Genomic DNA, 23658 nt, shown 5'->3' with positions numbered 1-23658 from the left:
GCAGGCTCTTTTTTCTTATTTTTGACGCAGTAAACAAACATGTTTACGCATTTCGCATTTAGTCATGCTGCAATGAATTTTGAAATAATTAGCTAATTGGATAAAGCGGGATGGGTATGTAGGTGCCATGTACAATGACCGTCAGTGTTCAAGCCCATCGGCAAGTGTGTTGATTGAGTAAAGGTTGATTGAAGGTTGAGTAAAGGTTGATTGAAGGTTGATTGAAGGTTGATTGAAGGTTGAGTAAATGTTGATTGAATGTTGATTGAAGGTTGATTGAAGGTTGAGTAAAGGTTGATTGAAGGTTGAATGAAGGTTGAGTAAAGGTTGATTGAAGATTGATTGAAGGTTGAGTAAAGGTTGATTGAAGGTTGGTTGAAGGTTGATTGAAGGTTGATTGAAGGCAAAATAACAAACAAACATTCTGATTATGAGGCACGAGGACATGGTCTATAGTATGAATAATGTGATATAATTAAAGTTCACGTCATTAGAGCTTCTTTTTGTGTGCGATTTCCTGCTACTTTAACGGCTTTACAGGAATACCCATCAACGACCTTCACGGAGCAGGCCGGTGCACATTGCATTGTGTTGATTGAAGGTTGAGTAAAGGTTGATTGAGGTTGAGTAAAGGTTGATTGAAGGTTGAGTAAAGGTTGATTGAAGAATGATTGAAGGTTGAGTAAAGGTTGATTGCAGGTTGATTTAGGTTGATTGAAGGTAAAGGTGTCATGTAATTTTATACAACAACGAACCAATAGCCGATGCATCAGAAGTAAATAAACAAATTGGTTCCAATCGGAATTTGAATGCAAAAGCTATTTTAGCCCTAAATCCAAGATGCCCGCCAACATTTTACTCGTAACAGACAAATTGCATGAATGCAGAACAAAACAATGGTTTTGAGGTCAAATACAAGGTGTATCTGGCTAGGAATATATTTCTCATAATTTTAGCTCTAAAATCTAAACTGACTGACACAATGACAACCAAAACCTTAGCATAGACTTTATATTTTGAATAAAACTATTATAATATGATTAAGAAAAATGCTTGTCACCCCATTCATTACCCGAAGAAGAGGTTTTCATATTTTATGTTTATGTGATCCAGAGATAATTATTTAAGGCCTGTTCTCATGATACAACACAAGGTGTTTCCTATGGTTTTACTAACAAGTACAAGACAAACTGTCTTGGCTTCTTGAATGTGATAATTATAAAAATGCGTTCCTGTTTATAGTGGATTTGGTCGGTCACACAAGTCATGTTTAATGAGAATACTTTGAGACAAGTATTGATAGCCTAAGACAAGTTAAACTAAAGTTCAATGGCTTGAATGTTTCTCATCCATCACTGTCACTGTCAGTGTCTGAATCGCTGAACTGAATGCTGAAGTCATTTTCACAAGAGTCAGCCCATGATCATGCACACATTTCAGTGCAGGGGAGGCTGTTCTTGTGACATACACACGGTCTGGCCTCCACTCTGCATCAGATGACTGATCGCCACAGGAGCGTGAGGAAGGGTTGTAGTGATTGGTTTGAAACCGTCCTCAGCTAGAGTCCAGCCATACCTTTCTAGGTAAGGAAGATCAATGTTAGCACAAATGGCGTTATGCTTGGAAATGTGATCTCAGCATGGCTGGTTTCAATGCTGAAGACATTGGTGGAAGACTTTCTGCATTTGCCTGTTTCTTCGTGAACAACAACCAGAGTGCTTTTGGAACACAATCAAAGTTATGGAACATACAACTTACAAATATGCTTCTCTAGAGCAGCCAGAGTGATTGATCAGGGGGCCAAACTGTGGTACCAAGTTGCTGAAATGCATGTAATGTTTCATCATTCAAATTCTGTAATGCCCTCCAGCATAACTGTTTCCATTTTCTGAAAACCTTCCAGTAATGCCTACTCCAGAGTATGCACGAATACAGGTAATGCAGCGGCCTTGTTTGCCGCACTTAGCAATATTCCAGCTATATGACGGCGGTCTGTAAATAATCGAGTCTTGACTAGACAATCCAGTGATTGATATCATGAGCATCGATCCACGCAATTGGGATCGATGACATGCATCAACCAAGTCAGCGAGCCTGACCACCCGATCCTGTTAGTCGCCTCAGTTTTACGACAAACATAGTCACCTTTTACGGCAAGCATGGGTTGCTGAAGACCTATTCTACCCCGGAATCTTCACGTGTCCTGCCATTCATGTGTTCCTGCAGGATTCAGTGGAGGGGTACTGATACAAGTGATTGGCATTTCTCTGCTTATCAATGAATTGTAGGTTGACCATGCCTGGAGTATAATCTTCATCTCTGGGGTTTGGTGCCTGTCTAGTCATTGCTCATCCATGTCATTAGACTGTGTTGATTTGGTCATCATTATTTCGACATTTCAGCCTTGTCAGGGCCATAACAAATAGCTAAGCAATGTCACTTTTATTGTCACTCATTTGGCGTCGTTCTTGCATCAGAGTAAATATGGCCTGAGCATGCTTTGGTGTTTTTGGAATCTTACATTGAAGATGTCTTGTGATTGTGTCCGGTTGTCAAAAAACCCAAACATTATATTTACTTCCCCTATGACATAGTGACCGTTTTAGTAGCCATTTTTACAACAATTTTGCAAGTGCACAAAAACACCTTCTGCACTATATTTCAACCTGGAACCAAACTTTGTATTTAACAAGGATTTCAGATGAATAAAGAAAAGCCAGAATGCTTTGCTTTCAAGGCATATTTCTACATTTCGTTTTGGTTTTCAGTGCGAAATATGCTCATTGACACTTAATATTTGCCGAACAAACGCAAGACATTAATTATAGCCCAAATAGGATTACTATGCTAATGTATGCCATGACTGGTTCTATTATAGCAAAGATACATGTACATATACATATCCAAATAATCATTGTAAATCTGTTTCTTATGAACGATTTTATTATATCAATTACACAAATGGATACACATATTTTAAAAATACAGATTATACCACAATAAATAAGTCTCCTCTTAATCCTGTCAGAAGCTTCAAATGAATCCACCTTGGTATACACACACAAATGATTGGTGGAGGAAAGAGACGGTGAGCATCAAACTTACACATCCAAATGTTATGACACCCTTCAGGTACATTATTTCTACATCATCAAGCTATATTATGTCAACTTTATACCCCAGACAGTGTTTTTTTCTATTTATTCACAATGAAAAATAAACACAGTTTGGATAGATAAATCTTTCTATATTATTATTAAAAAAGGAGCACCTTTAGAATACAGTACCAGAACTTCTCGTCAGGACGGTCTCTGTCGTAGGCCTAAAGGTAGGCCTTAAAAAATATAGTTTGCATGTATCCAATACTGATTATCATCATCGTCACTTTCTGACGGGTGACGATGTGGAAAATAGAAGTTGGCCCAGAAAGGGTTTGAGTTTACGCTGGTCTCAATAGGAGTTCAGTTACATCGCATTTACATCAGATTAACGCAGGTAAAATACCAACATAGAGTGAGAGAGTTTGTAGAGGTTAAGACTGGTAAAACACAGGAAATGAATGTATCTCACTCTATCTTCAGATAGGCTGCCTGAGGCACCATCGACTCTGCTGTACGCAGATATTTCTATTGGAAATGGAAGGGTTTTGTCGCTTTTTTTACATTGTTTAGTATTGCTACTATGTGAACATTGAATAAGGAATTGTTGTCTCAAAAGTAAAGTTGGCAATATAGTTTTTATCACACAGGTGACAAGATGAGAATGAGATCTACCCACAAGTCGGTGATATATACACTTTCACCTTTGTAGTTCTAGTTTTACCGAATAGTTTGGTCGTTAGCTGCATCTACCCTTTATCAGTACATATCTTTTCATGTTTTCAGACGTGTCTGTAAATTTTAATATCTTTTTAAAAGAATTCATTTTTTACCAATTAATTTTGTTTTTCCTTCAACATTAATTACACATTTATCAGAGTGAACCTCTCACTGTGTTTTATAATCGATGTTTCAGACGCCCAGTGTGCAATCCTATTGATAACGTTACACAGGTTAGAATTGCCTAACAAATAACAGAAAAAAAGTTTATGCCTATAATCATGTAACGAAAATAGTTCAAAGGTAAGTGGCTTTACAAAATAATTTAAAACATGAGAATTTTTTTTTTTTACAAGTTATAGTTTTGTAATTTGTTATCCTCGAATATTATTTTCAAGGTTAACGTGACAGGTGGACAACCTATAAACATCAGGTAGAGTTTCAATCTAAGAATAAACCTTCAACGAGCATAGGTATAGAGTCGACCACAACGTATTTTACATTGCATTCAATTTTAAGTTCAAACGTTAAACTGTTAATTGTCTGAAAATGTCAAAAGAGTTAAATCCACATGTTCTTTATACAATGTTTTTTCAGCATATCATGCAGTGCCCTGCCTTAAGTTTATTTAAAAAAATACCGATACTAATATTGAAAACAATGTTCTGGATTTATCATTGTCGTTTGTTGTTTATATAGCATACAATTAAATGTCTTTAATCTTACACTTAATTAAAGTTCAATTTACGTTACTGCATGACATAATTACACACACATGTATAACATTACATGGAATACAAATGTAATAAATAACATTTTAAAAAAATATCCGCAACATTCTGTGTATCTTGTAAAATATCAAATAATGTCTATACTTCTATAAATACATTAAAAGAAACCGATTATTTCATTGCAAAGCTATGATTCAATATAGGTGAATGTAAGTCTCAACACTGACACACATATACAAAGAAGCATTAGAAAAATGCAAAGGGGTTGAATCAAAATCATACAATTTAAATATATTAAATGAATAAGAATATAAAGAAAATTCGATCCTTCAAAATTTATTTATTTTGTGAAGGTATAGGGTCGATATGATTCGCAAATGCATGGTAACAAATATTTAGAAGTTCTATTTTCCATTTGTTATTTTTGTAAAATATTGAGATGTGAAACGATTAATACCGTTTACATGAAATGTCACACACTGGAGTACCGGGGCCACATAAATATTATTTGTCATGGTTGCTTCTCGCGCTTGAGTCAGTGCGATGGTCGGACAGGGAAACAATTTGTGGTTTCGCATAATTATAAAGCTGATTGGTAATAAAAATGTTGTAAACTTAAAAATTGTTAAACGCATTAGCGTGGCGGAACCGTAAACCAATCTTTAAAAAAAATGAATAAATAAATAAAAGTATTTTGCTCATACGTGACAAACATTTTGATGATGGAGTTCGCCATTGTTACGACACTCTATGTAGAATTGGAGTCCTTTGATGACGTCATTGCGGTAACGGAGAGGTGGGTATGCTGTGGACGGCGTATCTTGACATTACGGATGGATTAGATTTCTTGGCGTTGTCGCTATCTGGTGATGTCATTGTTGTTACGGATGTGGTGGGAATGGGGCATCCACTTCGGATGCTGAGACGGCGTGGCCTTCCCCGGCACCACGTAAGAGTTCGATGTGTAATAGCCATCCATTACCTGCAGAACATAAACACAGGAATTACTTGGAGACCAACCTACGTACCACAAAGGTCACGGATTATCTGTCCCGAGGGAATTAATTGTTCCACCTTTCAACATTAATTCATTGTATTTCCCATGGTCGTTTTCCTGAGAAAATAGGGGGAAATCATTCTGATTTTTAGTGGAAAATATATCAGTTACCCATTTTTTGGAACGTCAAATAACTCGTTTGTGACGCCATACGCTATAAATTATTTCCAATTATTGCGAGATTATTGCCGCGTTGCTATGGATCTCTTCGCAATCAATGTTGGAACATGTGCAGGCAAGCCAATCAGCATGACGCAAAACATAATCTGCCTGGCAAGAAAGTATGCACTTGAAAGTTGGTTATGGCCAAGGAACTGCAAGTGTTATCAATACATCACTAAGCAGAAAACATTCTCCGAAACAGGTAAAAAAACCCAAATACATCAACTTCGAAAAACTATTTCTTGTTTGTATCATTCATAGCTACGGACACGGATGTACACTCTCTTTTGTCACTTTATAATGCTCAGTGAGAATTACTGAATCAGATTTACCTATATCTGTGTCCCTAATAAGGGTTAAATACACATATTTTATTATAAATCGTCCACACCCCATTTGGAGCTAAAGGAAAAAGTGATGAGAATTATATTATGGATTACTGAATCACAAAAAACGCGGATGTTCACTTCATAATAACTGTAGCGATCGTAGCGACGTTATGGTTCAGGTTTTTACACCGTTACAAGCAAGCGTCATGAGTTACATATCCATAGACAAGACGCCACTCCAAAGTCTGACATACAATATGATTTTCGTTCTAACCTTGACCTAAGAAACTACATTTCTGCTATTCGTTAAAATAAGGTTAAAATATCAATTACAGAATTCATTGCTGCTAGATGGTGTAGTGAAACGTTTCTCAAAATAAAAGCAACAAAACCATTTCCATATTCATAAGAAATCTTTACTAAAGGCAGAGCCCGTTGTACAATTCCGACTTCATCATGAGAATGTGTTTGTGATTGACTATCAAATAGTGATGACACCAGCTGTTCGCGAAAAGGTAAGGATATCCTGATCCACCAGTGGCAGGACTTATTTTTCTCACAAAATATGATATTTGAGAGAAACCATTTCAAGGAGGCGTTGACAATGCATACACAAATTTGAAATTTAAAATCTTAAAATATATTTTGAATATTCACCATGTTGGGCTGGCCTCTATGTGGCTCTGAAACTACAAGGTGGCGGACTGTTTTCTGTACATGTTGCGAGTTGTTCGTCTGCAAGACAGAAAAAAAACAATATTATGATTCATTGCACTCACATAAATTAGTGCAATGCAGAATGTCATAAGCAAATATTAGGCCATATATTTGTTCTGTTTCTTTACGAGACCAAACACGAGATTTATAAAAAAAATAACCCAATCAATTATCTTTAGGTATCTTGCCATGTTACCTTTCTCATTTATTAGCAGCAGCAGTAATTTAGAAGTTGAATTTTGAAAAAAACAAACAAATTTCGACCACCTGCATTAAATAATATCAGACCAAATATTTTGTAAACCAACCACAAATTAAAAGGCCTAATAACTAATAAATATGTCATGGTTGTATGAATTTATCTTACATATTGTCGAGGTGCGGGCACGTAGTAGACGCCATTGTTCTCGACATCCGTCATTCTGACGTCATCTTGCGACGTGAAAGAACGACGTCGCCGACGTTTGGATTTCCGGCAGCACAAACCGGAACCGGAAGCAGAGCCACCTAGCGGAGAAACACTGTTGGGACACCACCTGTGAGAAAACGATTCTATTTGCATAACTTTATTGGATGACAATTCATAACTTCAAATTTCTTAATCTGGTTTCATGAATTAACGATGACACAGACGGTTGACTGTGCAATATCGTCACTGGACTGGAAAATGGATCACTTTTCCTCAGCATTACTTATAAATCATGAAGCAGCTAAGGCAGCCAAAGTCAGGTTGGACACGCTGCAATATAGCGTTTAGCACATGCTAGACGTGTTCAGATCCACTGCGGGTGGTGGGGTAACATCGTTTGCCCGTCACCCTGAAGGCGGGGTTCGACTTCTCTTATGGGTATCATGTGTGAAGGCCATTTCTGGTGACACTGCTGGAATATCACTCACTAAGCTTACTCCTGCAAACGTCATTGATAGCAAGCCGTGATGAGATCAATCATAATCATATCAAAAGAATATCTTTCAGTTCCGAATCTCTCGATCTTGTTTTATTATGTTTTACTTTAAAAATAAAGCGCCATGCCAGGGGCATGGACTAAAGAGTTGCCGATGCAATTCCCAACATTGACTTATACCATATGTTCCCGTGTTCTTTTCAAGTGAACAATTGACTTGACTTTGCATGTATTTGCGATGGGTGCAACCGGTGGGACAGGATACGCTCACCTTATCGTGAACATCTGGTATCAATACAATAGTTTTTTTATGTTTATGAAAGGGTTTTTCCCGCATTTTATTGACATGTATTTGAAATGACATTAGTTAATTTGGAAGCCCTTCTGTGTAAGGCATCACCATATCTGGTCCAGAACGAGGCTGTGCCACTCACCCGCAGCAGTAGGCCAGGAGACAGACGATGAAAGTCAAGGCTATCAACCCCAGCAGGCCGGCAATCAGACCGTAGGCCCACACAGGATCTGAAGCAAATTGTTTTGCCATTTAGAAAACTACTAATAATTGCATTTAACTTTTAGTTGACAAGAAAACGAATGTGAAAGGAAATCTAAACAAGTAAATGTAGAAAGTCTACAGCATATTTGGTACTTGTATGTATAACGAATAGAATTGTAACAGTGATTTGAATTGCAGCTTGTGATTTTTATATTGGAGGTTATATACCTTATAAGTATGTCCATCACATCCTGTAACGATCACCCAATTCCAGCTAGACACCTCTTCAACAAGCGTGTGTACCGGTCACCCAATTCCCACTAGACACCTCTACAACAAGCATGCGTACCCGTCACTCAATCCCAGCCAAACACCTCTACAACAAGCATGTGTACCGGTCACCCAGCCCAGCTAAACACCTCTACAACAAACTTGTGAACTGGTCACCCAATCCCAGCCAGACACCTCTATAACACGCGTGTGTACCGGTCACCCAGCCCAGCTAGACACCTCTTCAACAAGCGTGTGTACTGGTCACCCAATCCCAGCTAGACACCTCTACAACAAGCGTGTGTACCGGTCACCCAATCCCAGCTAGACACCTCTACAACAAGCGTGTGTACCGGTCACCCAATCCCAGCTAGACACCTCTACAACAAGCGTGTGTACCGGTCACCCAATCCCACTTAGACACCTCCACAACAAGCGTGTGTACCGGTCACCCAGCCCAGCTAAACACCTCTACAACAAGCGTGTGTACCGGTCACCCAATCCCAGCCAGACACCTCTACAACAAGCGTGTGTACCGGTCACCCAGCCCAGCTAAACACCTCCACAACAAGCGTGTGTACCGGTCACCCAATCCCAGCCAGACACCTCCACAACAAGCGTGTGTACCGGTCACCCAGCCCAGCTAAACACCTCTATAACAAGCGCGTGTAGCGGTCACCCAATGCCAGCTAGACACCTCTAAAACAAGCATGTGTACCGGTCACCCAATGCCCAGCCAAACATCCCCACAACAAGCGTGTGCACCGGTCACCCAGCCCAGCAAGACACCTCTACAACAAGCGTGTGTACCGGTCACCCAATCCCAGCTAGACACCTCTACAACAAGCGTGTGTACCGGTCACCCAATCCCAGCTAGACACCTCCACGACAAGCGTGTGTACCGGTCACCCAATGCCAGCTAAACACCTCTATAACAAGCGTGTGTACCGGTCACCCAATGCCCAGCCAAACATCCCCACAACAAGCGTGTGTACTGGTCACCCAGCCCAGCAAGACACCTCTACAACAAGCGTGTGTACCGTTCACCCAATCCCAGCTAGACACCTCTACAACAAGCGTGTGTACCGGTCACCCAATCCAAGTTAGACACCTCCACAACAAGCGTGTGTACCAGTCATCTAATGCCAGCTAGACACCTCTACAACAAGCGTGTGTACCGGTCACCCAATCCCAGCTAGACACCTCTACAACAAGCGTGTATACCGGTCACCCAATCCCAGTTAGACACCTCCACAACAAGCGTGTGTACCGGTCATCCAATGCCAGCTAGACACCTCTACAACAAGCGTGTGTACCGGTCACCCAATGCCCAGCCAAACATCCCCACAACAAGCGTGTGTACCGGTCACCCAATTCCAACTAGACACCTCTACAACAAGCGTGTGTACCGGTCACCCAATCCCAGCTAGAAACCTCTACAACAAGCGTGTGTACCGGTCACCCAATCCCAGCTAGACACCTCCACAACAAGCGTGTGTACCGGTCACCAAATCCCAGCTAGACACCTCTACAACAAGCGTGTGTACCGGTCACCCAATGCCCAGCCAAACACCTCCACAACAAGCGTGTGTACCGGTCACCCAATGCCCAGCCAAACATCCCCAAAACAAGCGTGTGTACCGGTCACCCAATCCCAGCTAAACACCTCTACAAGAAGCGTTTGTACCGGTCACCCAATCCCAGCTAGACACCTCCACAACAAGCGTGTGTACCGGTCACCCAATCCCAACTAGACACCTCTACAACAAGCGTGTGTACCGGTCACCCAATCCCAGCTAGACACCTCTACAATAAGCGTGTGTACCGGTCACCCAATCCCAGCTAAACACCTCTACAACAAGCGTGTGTACCGGTCACCCAATGCCCAGCCAAACATCCCCACAACAAGCGTGTGTACCGGTTACCCAATGCCCAGCCAAACATCCCCACAACAAGCGTGTGTACCGGTCACCCAATGCCCAGCCAAACATCCCCACAACAAGCGTGTGTACCGGTCACTCAATCCCACCTAGACACCTCCACAACAAGCGAGTGTACAGGTCAACCAAAACCAGCTAGACACCTCTACAACAAGCGTGTGTACCGGTCACCCAATCCCATTTAGACACCTCTACAACAAACGTGTGTACCGGTCACCCAATACCAGCTAGACACCTCTACAACAAGCGAGTGTACAGGTCACCCAATACCAGCTAGACACCTCTACAACAAGCGTGTGTACTGGTCACCCAATGCCAGCTAGACACCTCTACAACAAGCGTGTGTACTGGTCACCCAATGCCAGCTAGACACCTCTACAACAAGCGTGTGTACCGGTCACCCAATCCCAGTTAGACACCTCTACAACAAGCGTGTGTACTGGTCACCCAATGCCAGCTAGACACCTCTACAACAAGCGTGTGTACTGGTCACCCAATGCCAGCTAGACACCTCTACAACAAGCGTGTGTACTGGTCACCCAATGCCAGCTAGACACCTCTACAACAAGCGTGTGTACCGGTCACCCAATCCCAGCCAAACATCCCCACAACAAGCGTGTGTACCGGTCACCCAATCCCAGCCAAACATCCCCACAACAAGCGTGTGTACCGGTCACCCAATCCCAGCCAAACATCCCCACAACAAGCGTGTGTACCGGTCACCCAATCCCAGCCAAACACCTCTACAACAAGCGTGTGTACCGGTCACCCAATCCCAGCCAAACATCCCCACAACAAGCGTGTGTACCGGTCACCCAATCCCAGCCAAACATCCCCACAACAAGCGTGTGTACCGGTCACCCAATCCCAGCCAAACATCCCCACAACAAGCGTGTGTACTGGTCACCCAATCCCAGCAAGACACCTCTACAACAAGCGTGTGTACCGGTCACCCAATGCCCAGCCAAACACCTCCACAACAAGCGTGTGTACCGGTCACCCAATTCCAACTAGACACCTCTACAACAAGCGAGTGTACCGGTCACCCAATCCCAGCTAGACACCTCTACAACAAGCGTGTGTACCGGTCAACTAATCCCAGCTAGACACCTCCACAACAAGCGTGTGTACCGGTCAACCAATCCCAGCTAGACACCTCCACAACAAGCGTGTGCACCGGTCACCCAATCCAAGCTAGACACCTCTACAAGCAGCGTGTGTACCGGTCACCCAATGCCAGCTAGACACCTCTACAACACGCGTGTGTAACGGTCACCCAAATCCAACTAGACACCTCTAAAACAAGCGTGTGCACCGGTCACCCAATTCCAACTAGACACCTCTACAACAAGCGTGTGTACCGGTCACCCAATCCCAGCTAGACACCTCTATAACAAGCGTGTGTACCGGTCACCCAATCCCAGCCAGACACCTCCACAACAAGCGTGTGCACCGGTCAACCAATCCCAGCTAGACACCTCCACAACAAGCGTGTGTACCGGTCAACCAATCCCAGCTAGACACCTCCACAACAAGCGTGTGTACCGGTCAACCAATCCCAGCTAGACACCTCTACAACACGCGTGTGTAACGGTCACCCAATTCCAACTAGACACCTCTACAACAAGCGTGTGCACCGGTCACCCAATTCCAACTAGACACCTCTATAACAAGCGTGTGTACCGGTCACCCAATCCCAGCTAGACACCTCTATAACAAGCGTGTGTACCGGTCACCCAATCCCAGCTAGACACCTCCACAACAAGCGTGTGCACCGGTCAACCAATCCCAGCTAGACACCTCCACAACAAGCGTGTGTACCGGTCAACCAATCCCAGCTAGACACCTCCACAACAAGCGTGTGTACCGGTCAACCAATCCCAGCTAGACACCTCCACAACAAGCGTGTGTAACGGTCACCCAATTCCAACTAGACACCTCTACAACAAGCGTGTGCACCGGTCACCCAATTCCAACTAGAAACCTCTACAACAAGCGTGTGTACCGGTCACCCAATCCCAGCTAGACACCTCTACAACAAGCGTGTGCACCGGTCACCCAATAGCCAGCTAGACACCTCTACAACAAGCGCGTGTACCGGTCACCCAATCCCACCTAGACAGCTCTACAACAAGCGTATGTACCAGTCGACCAATCCCAGCAAGGCACCTCTACGACAAGCGAGTGTACCGGTCACCAAATCCCAGCCAAACACCTCCACAACAAGCGTGTGTACCGGTCACTCAATCCCAGCAAGACACCTCTACAACACGCTGGTGTACCAGTCACCCAATCCCAGCAAGACACCTCTACAACAAGCGCGTGTACTGGTCACCCAATGCCAGCTAGACACCTCTACAACAAGCGTGTGTACTGGTCACCCAATGCCAGCTAGACACCTCTACAACAAGCGTGTGTACTGGTCACGCAATGCCAGCTAGACACCTCCACAACAAGCGTGTGTACCGGTCACCCAATCCCAGCCAAACATTCCCACAACAAGCGTGTGTACCGGTCACCCAATCCCAGCCAAACATCCCCACAACAAGCGTGTGTACCGGTCACCCAATCCCAGCCACACATCCCCACAACAAGCGTGTGTACCGGTCACCCAATCCCAGCCAAACACCTCTACAACAAGCGTGTGTACCGGTCACCCAATCCCAGCCAAACATCCCCACAACAAGCGTGTGTACCGGTCACCCAATCCCAGCCAAACATCCCCACAACAAGCGTGTGTACCGGTCACCCAATCCCAGCCAAACATCCCCACAACAAGCGTGTGTACTGGTCACCCAATCCCAGCAAGACACCTCTACAACAAGCGTGTGTACCGGTCACCCAATGCCCAGCCAAACACCTCCACAACAAGCGTGTGTACCGGTCACCCAATTCCAACTAGACACCTCTACAACAAGCGAGTGTACCGGTCACCCAATCCCAGCTAGACACCTCTACAACAAGCGTGTGTACCGGTCAACCAATCCCAGCTAGACACCTCCACAACAAGCGTGTGTACCGGTCAACCAATCCCAGCTAGACACTACCACAACAAGCGTGTGCACCGGTCACCCAATCCAAGCTAGACACCTCTACAAGCAGCGTGTGTACCGGTCACCCAATGCCAGCTAGACACCTCTACAACACGCGTGTGTAACGGTCACCCAAATCCAACTAGACACCTCTACAACAAGCGTGTGCACCGGTCACCCAATTCCAACTAGACACCTCTACAACAAGCGTGTGTACTGGTCACCCAATCCCAGCTAGACACCTCTATAACAAGCGTGTGTACCGGTCACCCAATCCCAGCTAGACACCTCCACAACAAGCGTGTGCACCGGTCAACCAATCCCAGCTAGACACCTCCACAACAAGCGTGTGTACCGGTCAACCAATCCCAGCTAGACACCTCCACAACAAGCGTGTGTACCGGTCAACCAATCCCAGCTAGACACCTCTACAACACGCGTGTGTACCGGTCACCCAATCCCAGCCAAACATCCCCACAACAAGCGTGTGTACCGGTCACCCAATCCCAGCCAAACATCCCCACAACAAGCGTGTGTACCGGTCACCCAATCCCAGCCAAACATCCCCACAACAAGCGTGTGTACTGGTCACCCAATCCCAGCAAGACACCTCTACAACAAGCGTGTGTACCGGTCACCCAATGCCCAGCCAAACACCTCCACAACAAGCGTGTGTACCGGTCACCCAATTCCAACTAGACACCTCTACAACAAGCGAGTGTACCGGTCACCCAATCCCAGCTAGACACCTCTACAACAAGCGTGTGTACCGGTCAACCAATCCCAGCTAGACACCTCCACAACAAGCGTGTGTACCGGTCAACCAATCCCAGCTAGACACTACCACAACAAGCGTGTGCACCGGTCACCCAATCCAAGCTAGACACCTCTACAAGCAGCGTGTGTACCGGTCACCCAATGCCAGCTAGACACCTCTACAACACGCGTGTGTAACGGTCACCCAAATCCAACTAGACACCTCTACAACAAGCGTGTGCACCGGTCACCCAATTCCAACTAGACACCTCTACAACAAGCGTGTGTACCGGTCACCCAATCCCAGCTAGACACCTCTATAACAAGCGTGTGTACCGGTCACCCAATCCCAGCTAGACACCTCCACAACAAGCGTGTGCACCGGTCAACCAATCCCAGCTAGACACCTCCACAACAAGCGTGTGTACCGGTCAACCAATCCCAGCTAGACACCTCCACAACAAGCGTGTGTACCGGTCAACCAATCCCAGCTAGACACCTCTACAACACGCGTGTGTAACGGTCACCCAATTCCAACTAGACACCTCTACAACAAGCGTGTGCACCGGTCACCCAATTCCAACTAGACACCTCTACAACAAGCGTGTGTACCGGTCACCCAATCCCAGCTAGACACCTCTATAACAAGCGTGTGTACCGGTCACCCAATCCCAGCTAGACACCTCCACAACAAGCGTGTGCACCGGTCAACCAATCCCAGCTAGACACCTCCACAACAAGCGTGTGTACCGGTCAACCAAGCCCAGCTAGACACCTCCACAACAAGCGTGTGTACCGGTCAACCAATCCCAGCTAGACACCTCCACAACAAGCGTGTGTAACGGTCACCCAATTCCAACTAGACACCTCTACAACAAGCGTGTGCACCGGTCACCCAATTCCAACTAGACACCTCTACAACAAGCGTGTGTACCGGTCACCCAATCCCAGCTAGACACCTCTACAACAAGCGTGTGCACCGGTCACCCAATAGCCAGCTAGACACCTCTACAACAAGCGCGTGTACCGGTCACCCAATCCCACCTAGACAGCTCTACAACAAGCGTATGTACCAGTCGACCAATCCCAGCAAGGCACCTCTACGACAAGCGAGTGTACCGGTCACCAAATCCCAGCCAAACACCTCCACAACAAGCGTGTGTACCGGTCACTCAATCCCAGCAAGACACCTCTACAACACGCTGGTGTACCAGTCACCCAATCCCAGCAAGACACCTCTACAACAAGCGCGTGTACCGCTCACCCAATCCCAGCTAGACACCTCTACAACAAGCGCGTGTACCGGTCACCCAATCCCAGCTAGACACCTCTACAACAAACGTGTGTACCGGTCACCCGATCCCAGCAAGACACCTCTAAAACAAGCGTGTGAACCGGTCACCCAATCTCAGCCAGACACCTCTAAAACAAGCGTGTGTACCGGTCACCCAATGCCCAGCCAAACATCCCCACAACAAGCGTGTGTACCGGTCACCCAATCCCAGCTAAACACCTCTACAACAAGCGTGTGTACCGGTCACCCAATCCCAGCTAGACACCTCCACAACAAGCGTGTGTACCGGTCACCCAATCCCAGCTAGACACCTCTACAACAAGCGTGTGTACCGGTCACCCAATGCCCAGCCAAACACCTCCACAACAAGCGTGTGTACCGGTCACCCAATCCCAGCTAAACACCTCTACAACAAGCGTTTGTACCGGTCACCCAATCCCAGCTAGACACCTCTACAACAAGCGTGTGTACCGGTCAACCAATCCCAGCTAGACACCTCCACAACAAGCGTGTGTACCGGTCACCCAATCCCAGCTAGACACCTCCACAACAAGCGTGTGTACCGGTCACCCAATCCCAGCTAGACACCTCCACAACAAGCGTGTGTACCGGTCAACCAATCCCAGCTAGACACCTCCACAACAAGCGTGTGTACCGGTCACCCAATCCCAGCTAGACACCTCCACAACAAGCGTGTGTACCGGTCACCCAATCCCAGCTAGACACCTCCACAACAAGCGTGTGCACCGGTCAACCAATCCCAGCTAGACACCTCTACAACAAGCGTGTGTACCGGTCAACCAATGCCAGCTAGACACCTCTACAACAAGCGTGTGTACCGGTCACCCAATCCCAGCTAGACACCTCTACAAGAAACGTGTGTACCGGTCACCCAATCTCAGCCAGACACCTCTAAAACAAGCGTGTGTACCGGTCACCCAATGCCCAGCCAAACATCCCCACAACAAGCGTGTGTACCGGTCACCCAATCCCAGCTAAACACCTCTACAACAAGCGTGTGTACCGGTCACCCAATCCCAGCTAGACACCTCCACAACAAGCGTGTGTACCGGTCACCCAATCCCAGCTAGACACCTCTACAACAAGCGTGTGTACCGGTCACCCAATGCCCAGCCAAACACCTCCACAACAAGCGTGTGTACCGGTCACCCAATCCCAGCTAAACACCTCTACAACAAGCGTTTGTACCGGTCACCCAATCCCAGCTAGACACCTCTACAACAAGCGTGTGTACCGGTCAACCAATCCCAGCTAGACACCTCCACAACAAGCGTGTGTACCGGTCACCCAATCCCAGCTAGACACCTCCACAACAAGCGTGTGTACCGGTCACCCAATCCCAGCTAGACACCTCCACAACAAGCGTGTGTACCGGTCAACCAATCCCAGCTAGACACCTCCACAACAAGCGTGTGTACCGGTCACCCAATCCCAGCTAGACACCTCCACAACAAGCGTGTGTACCGGTCACCCAATCCCAGCTAGACACCTCCACAACAAGCGTGTGCACCGGTCAACCAATCCCAGCTAGACACCTCTACAACAAGCGTGTGTACCGGTCAACCAATGCCAGCTAGACACCTCTACAACAAGCGTGTGTACCGGTCACCCAATCCCAGCTAGACACCTCTACAAGAAACGTGTGTACCGGTCACCCAATCCCAGCTAGTCACCTCTACAACAAGCGTGTGTACCGGTCACCCAATCCCAGCTAGACACCTCTACAACAAGCGTGTGTACCGGTCACCCAATCCCAGCTAGGCGTCACCCAATCCACCCAGGACGACGTTAGTTATGGTACTCACAGTGAGTTGGGTGTGTAATCAGGGTGCAGGAGGGCGACTTGCCCATCCACTGTCGAGTTGTCCTGTCGCAGTAGACCCTCGAGGAGCCGGACATCGTGAAGCCAAAAGCACACGAATACTCCGCGGTAGATCCATCACCGAAGATGGTAGGGGGCTGGGCGTTCTTCACCGCCTTGGGGACGGGGCAGGGGGGTAAGGTGGACATTGGTGTTGTTGTGGTTGTTGTTGAAGTTGTTGTTGTTGTTGATGATGATGATGATGGCATAGTTAACGTAGTTGGAGTAGTGGGCATTGTGTCCGACGATCAGATGGTTGTCTTGAAAACTCGATCATATCTGTCATAATGTTAACATGGTATGCTGTGATCGTTCAAAACACCAACCCTAAATATGTTGCATGACACAAACAAGGCTAAAGGTACATCAAATTTGAAAGCCCTTGCTTTAACACAATGACGTTAAGGTGCAGGGTGGGGGTAGTTTTGGGTAGGGGGGCAGCAGTGTTTAACACTGTTGGCCCGGGTTCGATTCCTCTCATGGGTAAATTGTGTAAAGCCAATATAGTGACTCCCGCATTGGTATTGCAGGAATATTGCTAAAAGCAGCGTAAAAGCATGCTCACTCACTGATTGAAAAAACGGGTGATGATACTTAATTGATAACAACATAAAATAGACCAACATAGAGATCATTGTCGTTTAAGTATTGATGTTAGAAGAACACATATATAAAGATATACATATATGGATTTGCGAAACAAAAAAAGTTTTGAGTAAAGGAAAATATTCTCGCCCATGGGCCAAACCTTTTACTTGAAAGATATACATATATGTATTTGCGAAACAAAAACATGAAATTTTAGTGAAGGAACATATTCTCGCGCAAGGGCCTTCCCATGGGCCTACTCATGGGCCAATCTTCGCCCATGGGCAGGCCCATGGGCGACATAGTGTAAATATTGAGTTTGAACAATTTCTTTTTCATTTTTTCTTCCTTGGTATGTTCCCATGAAAACAGCAAGTTTAAGTTTGAAAATACCTCTGACCGAGACTGGGCAAAGACCGTAGAGTTTCTGGACTTTTTGGTTTCCAGAATTAAAATGGGACGTGTTATTAGATTTTAATGTAAGTTTATCTTATAGAACCAGTCATCTATAAGTTACAAACTCTATCAGACAATATTTACCGCCTATATGCATCACCGTAATGATATAAAGCTCATTATAGACAAAGATAATGTTATACCAAGTCAAATGTGGACACCACATAATATGTATCAAAGCGACAAAACCCTTTTCATTATCATGAGACATTGTACGATTCCGACTGGATCATTGCGAACTGGTATTATTTCACGTGTGCCACATTTTGCTGCTTAAAAAACATTTACTTACAAAGTAGGTATACTCTATCTTAACAAAAACTGACCAAACCCTAGATTAGTGTCATCTATGTTATTTGCATACCATAGAATATATTCTTATTTCATAAACGAATACAAAGGTTTTTGCAGTAACTGAATGAATTACATATAATTGGAGTGATAAGGTAATTATACTAAATGAAAAAAGATTATGCCAGAATGACGTTTTTTTTGTAATTATATAAGTTAATGCATTCGAATTATTCACACACATAATTAAGTATATACAGTCGTCTACACACAAAATCTAAAACCTATTGAAAATAAAAGGCATAAATAAAAGGCACAATATCTTGCACGAAATACTCACGCGTTACACGAGTTTGAAGGAATAAGTTCCGCTTGGTATTATCAAGCAACATGTATCACATGATAGTCACGCTTCACTTTTAATATATTTCAATGTCAACACAAAGCATTGTCAACAAGTGCACACAACTACATTAAGCGCGAAGAGAGAAAGGAATTTAATCGTCCAACGCCCAAACAATACATCTGAAGAAAATTGTCACTATGTATGAATCTGTATAGACAGACTGGCTTCTTAACGAGAACATCAAAGTAGTCTGAATATCCTTATCGTTCATTGCAAACTCAAATATCACTAAATTGAAAAAGATCAAAATCAGAGAAGGAAACTGATAGTGATAATAGTGACAACACTATATAAAAAGCATATCCATATTAAAATATGATAAAGACTTTTTACAATGTTCTTTTATAACTTTAACACGTTCCTATATTGTAGCTGTTTTAAAAAAAAAAATATATATACATACGTATCACGTATCCTCGCCGGAACAGAATTCTACATGTAGTAGGATAATGACTAAACTGATAAACGTGACACGAACCTGGTGTTAAATACAACATCGTGATAAAGATAACGGTACCTGCAGTTTCCAATTACACCTGTTCTATACCTGTAGTGTAGAGAATATATCAGTCGATACTGTTGCACAGTTATGTTATGTGAAGAAGCAATCAAAGATATGAACCGTCGGGCCTACCCTGTAATAGAGGTGAAAGATGACGGCGTTGACGTGAACTATACGCTGCAGCGTGCCTCCGTTGCCGACGTCCCCGAGACTTGTTAGACGCGACGTTATCTAGTTTATACCTTGTTGTTCACTTGCTGTGATCAGCCTGGTAAGTGTGACTCGAGGTACAACACAATATAGCCACATGTTAACCTATTGGACGTTCTTATCAAATGATTTATTAGAAATGTTATTAGATATTTTTCGACTTTGTTTTAACGCTGTGGGACTGTCCAGAGCTCGGGCAGTGTCCCCAGTATTATAGTCCTGCACATTCTGTAACCAAAAGTTGACTCGGATCACCGTATGTGATGTCGTATTTTACTCATGATTGAAATGGCCACATTGCATTGTGGTTACTTTTACATTCCTTTTTGGGGTAAATGTGTTACATACGTATATTTACAACAAAATAAGACAACTTTGCAACATAAACACGCGATAATTTACATGCTTGTCTTTTTTTACGTCATGAACTCACAAAGCTGAACGTCTCCTTACGTCATAGACACACCAAGGTACATGTTTCCTTACGTCATAGAAACACCATGCTCTACGTCTTCTTACGCCATCAACACATCAAACTGCACGTCTCCTTACGTCATAAACACTCCGAACTGCTTATATCCTTACGTCAAAGACACACCAAGCTGTACGTCTCCTTACGTCATAAACACACCCAGATACATGTCTCCTTACGTCATAAAGAGACGAAGATGCACGTCTCCTTACGTCATAAACACATCAAGCTTCATGTCTCCTTACGCCATAAAAACACCATGCTCTACGCTTTTTACGCCATCAACACATCAAACTACATGTCTTCGTACGTCAAAGACACACCATAAAAACTCCGAGCCGCATGTATCCTTACGTCATAGACACACCAAGCTGTACGTCTCCTTACGTCATAGACACACCTAGCTGCATGTCTCCTTACGTCATAAACACACCAAGCTGTACGTCTCCTTACGTCATAAACACACCAAGCTGCATGAATCCGTACGTCATTAACACACCATCTGCATGTCTCCGTACGTCAAAGACACACCAAGCTCCGCGTATCCTTACGTCATAAACACACCAAGATGCATGTCTCCTTACGTCAAAGACACACCAAGCTCCATTTCTCCTTACGTCAAAGACACACCAAGCTGCACGTCTCCTTACGTCAAAGACACACCAAGCTCCATGTATCCTAACGTCATAAACACACCAAGCTCCACGCCTTCTTACGTCATAGGCACACCAAGCTACATGTCTCCTTACGTCATAAACACTCCGAGGTGCTTGTCTCCTTACGTCATAGACACACAGTGCTCCACGTCTCCTTACGTCATAAACACATGATGACGTGTGTCTCATTTTAACATAAACAAGTGATGACGTTTACAAACGCTATGACGCATCACCAGTTTTCGTCGAAGTTTCATGTTGTTTTACCCTTTTGATTTACCGACATAAGAAATGTACTGGTTTCATACTTATAATGATGGTATGTTAAACCGAACATTTGAGGTAATACTTCCACGGACCAACATGCCCACACACCCAGGAAACACAACATTAATTCCGTTCTATTTATTCAAGATAAAATCGTGATATTTAAATGTCTTCAACGGATGTCGTTATACGTGATCCGATCTGATTCTCAAATATATGTCACAAGCATGCCTAAATATTTAACATATTCCCTTCAGAGGCCTATCTCACGCGTCAGAGTCCAACTTCAAAGGACAGAAGGTTCGAACTCGACCCATGCCACTGTGTCATGTGCTCGTACAGTGCTGACCCCTGTTTGCTCAAATATCAAAAAGATTACCTGTCCCATAGTTTATGGCGCCCCCTGCAGGAAGCAAATGCCTTAACGTGCAATCCGATAACTCTTTAATTCAGCATAAATTACCCCGAAGCCTTATTATTGTGTTCTTGTAGGTATTGCATTACTCTGTCTGGCGCTCGACATAAAGTGAAATAAACGTGGTCGGCTCGGAGTTCACTGTGTCTGAGTAGGGTATTCATGTTAAACTGCGGCATGGTTTCTTAGAGGCTGGCACTATGAAACTGACGTAAGATCGGAATAGTACAAGCAGCCACACACACACACGTGCATGCACTTCGCTATATAATTGCTGTAATCTTGAACGCGACTTAAATCCACATTTCTCTCCCCTTCACCACTGAATTTCAAACATACTCTCAAATAGTACAATATCTTAGTTCCATGTTGCACTGCTACATGAATATACATTGTCTACGTGTTCGTTTTGACTGATCAAGTGTCACAGCCGGTTTTATTGCCTTTGATAGAGGTAATATCGATGTCCTGTGACATTTGTTTTCTTGTTAATATGAAGATCAGTTTTCAGGGGCAAGACTGACTGAGTATGGTTTTACGCCGCTTTTAGCAATATTCAAGCAATATCACGGCTGGGGGCACCAGAAATGGGCTTCACACATTGTACCCATGTCGGGAATCGAACCCGGGTCTTCGACGTGACGAGCGAACGCTTTAACCACTAGGCTACCCGACCGCCCCCTTCTGGGGCAAGACATGGAATCTGTCATGTGTTTCTTGGGCAAGTTAATGACACATGTCGGTTTCCCTAATCATTCAGCTAACACGTTTTCCTTTCCTTTGTTAGTTGTTTAACGCCGCACTCAGCAATATTCCAGCTATATGACGACGGTCTGTAAATAATCGAGTCTGGACCAGACAAGCCAGTGATTGATATCATGAGCATCGATCCACGCAATTGGGATAGGATGACTTGCATCAACCAAGTCAGCGAGCCTGACCACCCGATCCCGTTAGTCGCCTTTTACGACAAGCATAGCCACCTTTTACGGCAAGCACGGGTTGCTGAAGAACTATTCTACCCTGGGTCTTAACACGTTGTCACGGCTCTTGCAAGCATAAGGTGCCATTTTTCAGCATGACCATACACAACGTGTCTGTACTCATTTTCTGGGTGTTCGGAACATAAAGGTCAAGGTCACCGGATCTCAACCCTTATGGGTAATTGAGCAACTGTGGGATGAGCGTTTACGTCAACGTCAATCAGAGTCACAGGACCGCAGCAATTACGTCCTCAGAAAGAAACGGTTGCCATTCCACAAGGTTTCATCCGCTGGGTTCTTGTAAGGTTATATCCCTTTTCTTTGCAATCAGTCGGAACATAATCATCCGCCTGAAGATGAAACCAGAGTGAACTTTGTCAGCAATCTTCGTAAAAGAGCGCGAGAAGAAACCACACAAATGCAGGCATTGTACGAGGAGCAAGTCACTCAAGTAGATGAAGCCAACACGCCAGCGATGCCATCATTTCAGAGCGTGAAAAGTGCACTTTACAGGTAAATATCATCTCGTATTTTTGACTTGGTTAGAATTTACTTCTTTTTTTTAGGTCCCACATAACTTGTTTCGCTCTTAAACATTTCAAGTTAATGAAATCATTATCAATATTTCATGTAACATATGTGTAACTGTTCCTTTGCTCTTGTTCAGGCGTAACATTCCAGCGTTACCCAGGTCGCAGTCAGCAGTAGACATTGAAGACAAATGGTCAGAGACAACAGATGGACGTCCCTTTCTACTGTTCAGCGACGGCGACGATGACACGATCCTGGCGTTATCCACTGCAGAACAGATACAAGACCTTCAGGAAGCTGACACCCTTTACATGGATGGTACCTTCACAGCATGTCCAGGTTTATGGGATCAAGTATACATCATTCATGCCAGAGTTGGTCCCAACATCTTCCCTCTAGTGTTCGCCCTTTTGCCAGATCGCCAAGCAGCAACCTATGGCCGGCTTTTTCGACAACTGAAGACAGAAGTTCAAGAGCGACTAAACAGACCTC

At 44.5% G+C, this 23658-nt stretch overlaps 1 protein-coding gene across 3 annotated transcripts; it reads right to left on the bottom strand.

Annotated features, from left to right (window-relative positions):
- Positions 1 to 2972: 2972 nt before the first annotated feature.
- On the bottom strand, positions 2973 to 19895 carry LOC124136111. Of its 3 annotated transcripts, none has more exons than XM_048388692.1 (6): positions 19765 to 19895; positions 17334 to 17668; positions 8154 to 8241; positions 7182 to 7350; positions 6755 to 6832; positions 2973 to 5531 (listed from the first exon to the last, which is right to left on the bottom strand). In XM_048388692.1, the coding sequence occupies exons 2-6, from the start codon at positions 17623 to 17625 to the stop codon at positions 5409 to 5411; spliced, it is 750 nt and encodes a 249-aa protein (XP_048244649.1). In that variant the 5' UTR covers positions 17626 to 17668; positions 19765 to 19895; the 3' UTR covers positions 2973 to 5408. The 3 variants fall into 3 exon arrangements, with proteins under 3 accessions (XP_048244649.1, XP_046357861.2, XP_046357859.2); XM_046501905.2 differs by lacking the exon at positions 19765 to 19895 and adding an exon at positions 19648 to 19742; XM_046501903.2 differs by lacking the exon at positions 19765 to 19895 and adding an exon at positions 19534 to 19629.
- Between the last annotated feature and the right edge of the window lie 3763 nt (positions 19896 to 23658).

Source organism: Haliotis rufescens, unplaced genomic scaffold (genome assembly GCF_023055435.1).
Source record: "Haliotis rufescens isolate VD_foot unplaced genomic scaffold, xgHalRufe1.0.p SCAF_76, whole genome shotgun sequence".
Lineage (NCBI taxonomy): Eukaryota > Metazoa > Mollusca > Gastropoda > Lepetellida > Haliotidae > Haliotis > Haliotis rufescens.
This window is presented reverse-complemented; position numbering and strand designations above follow the sequence as displayed.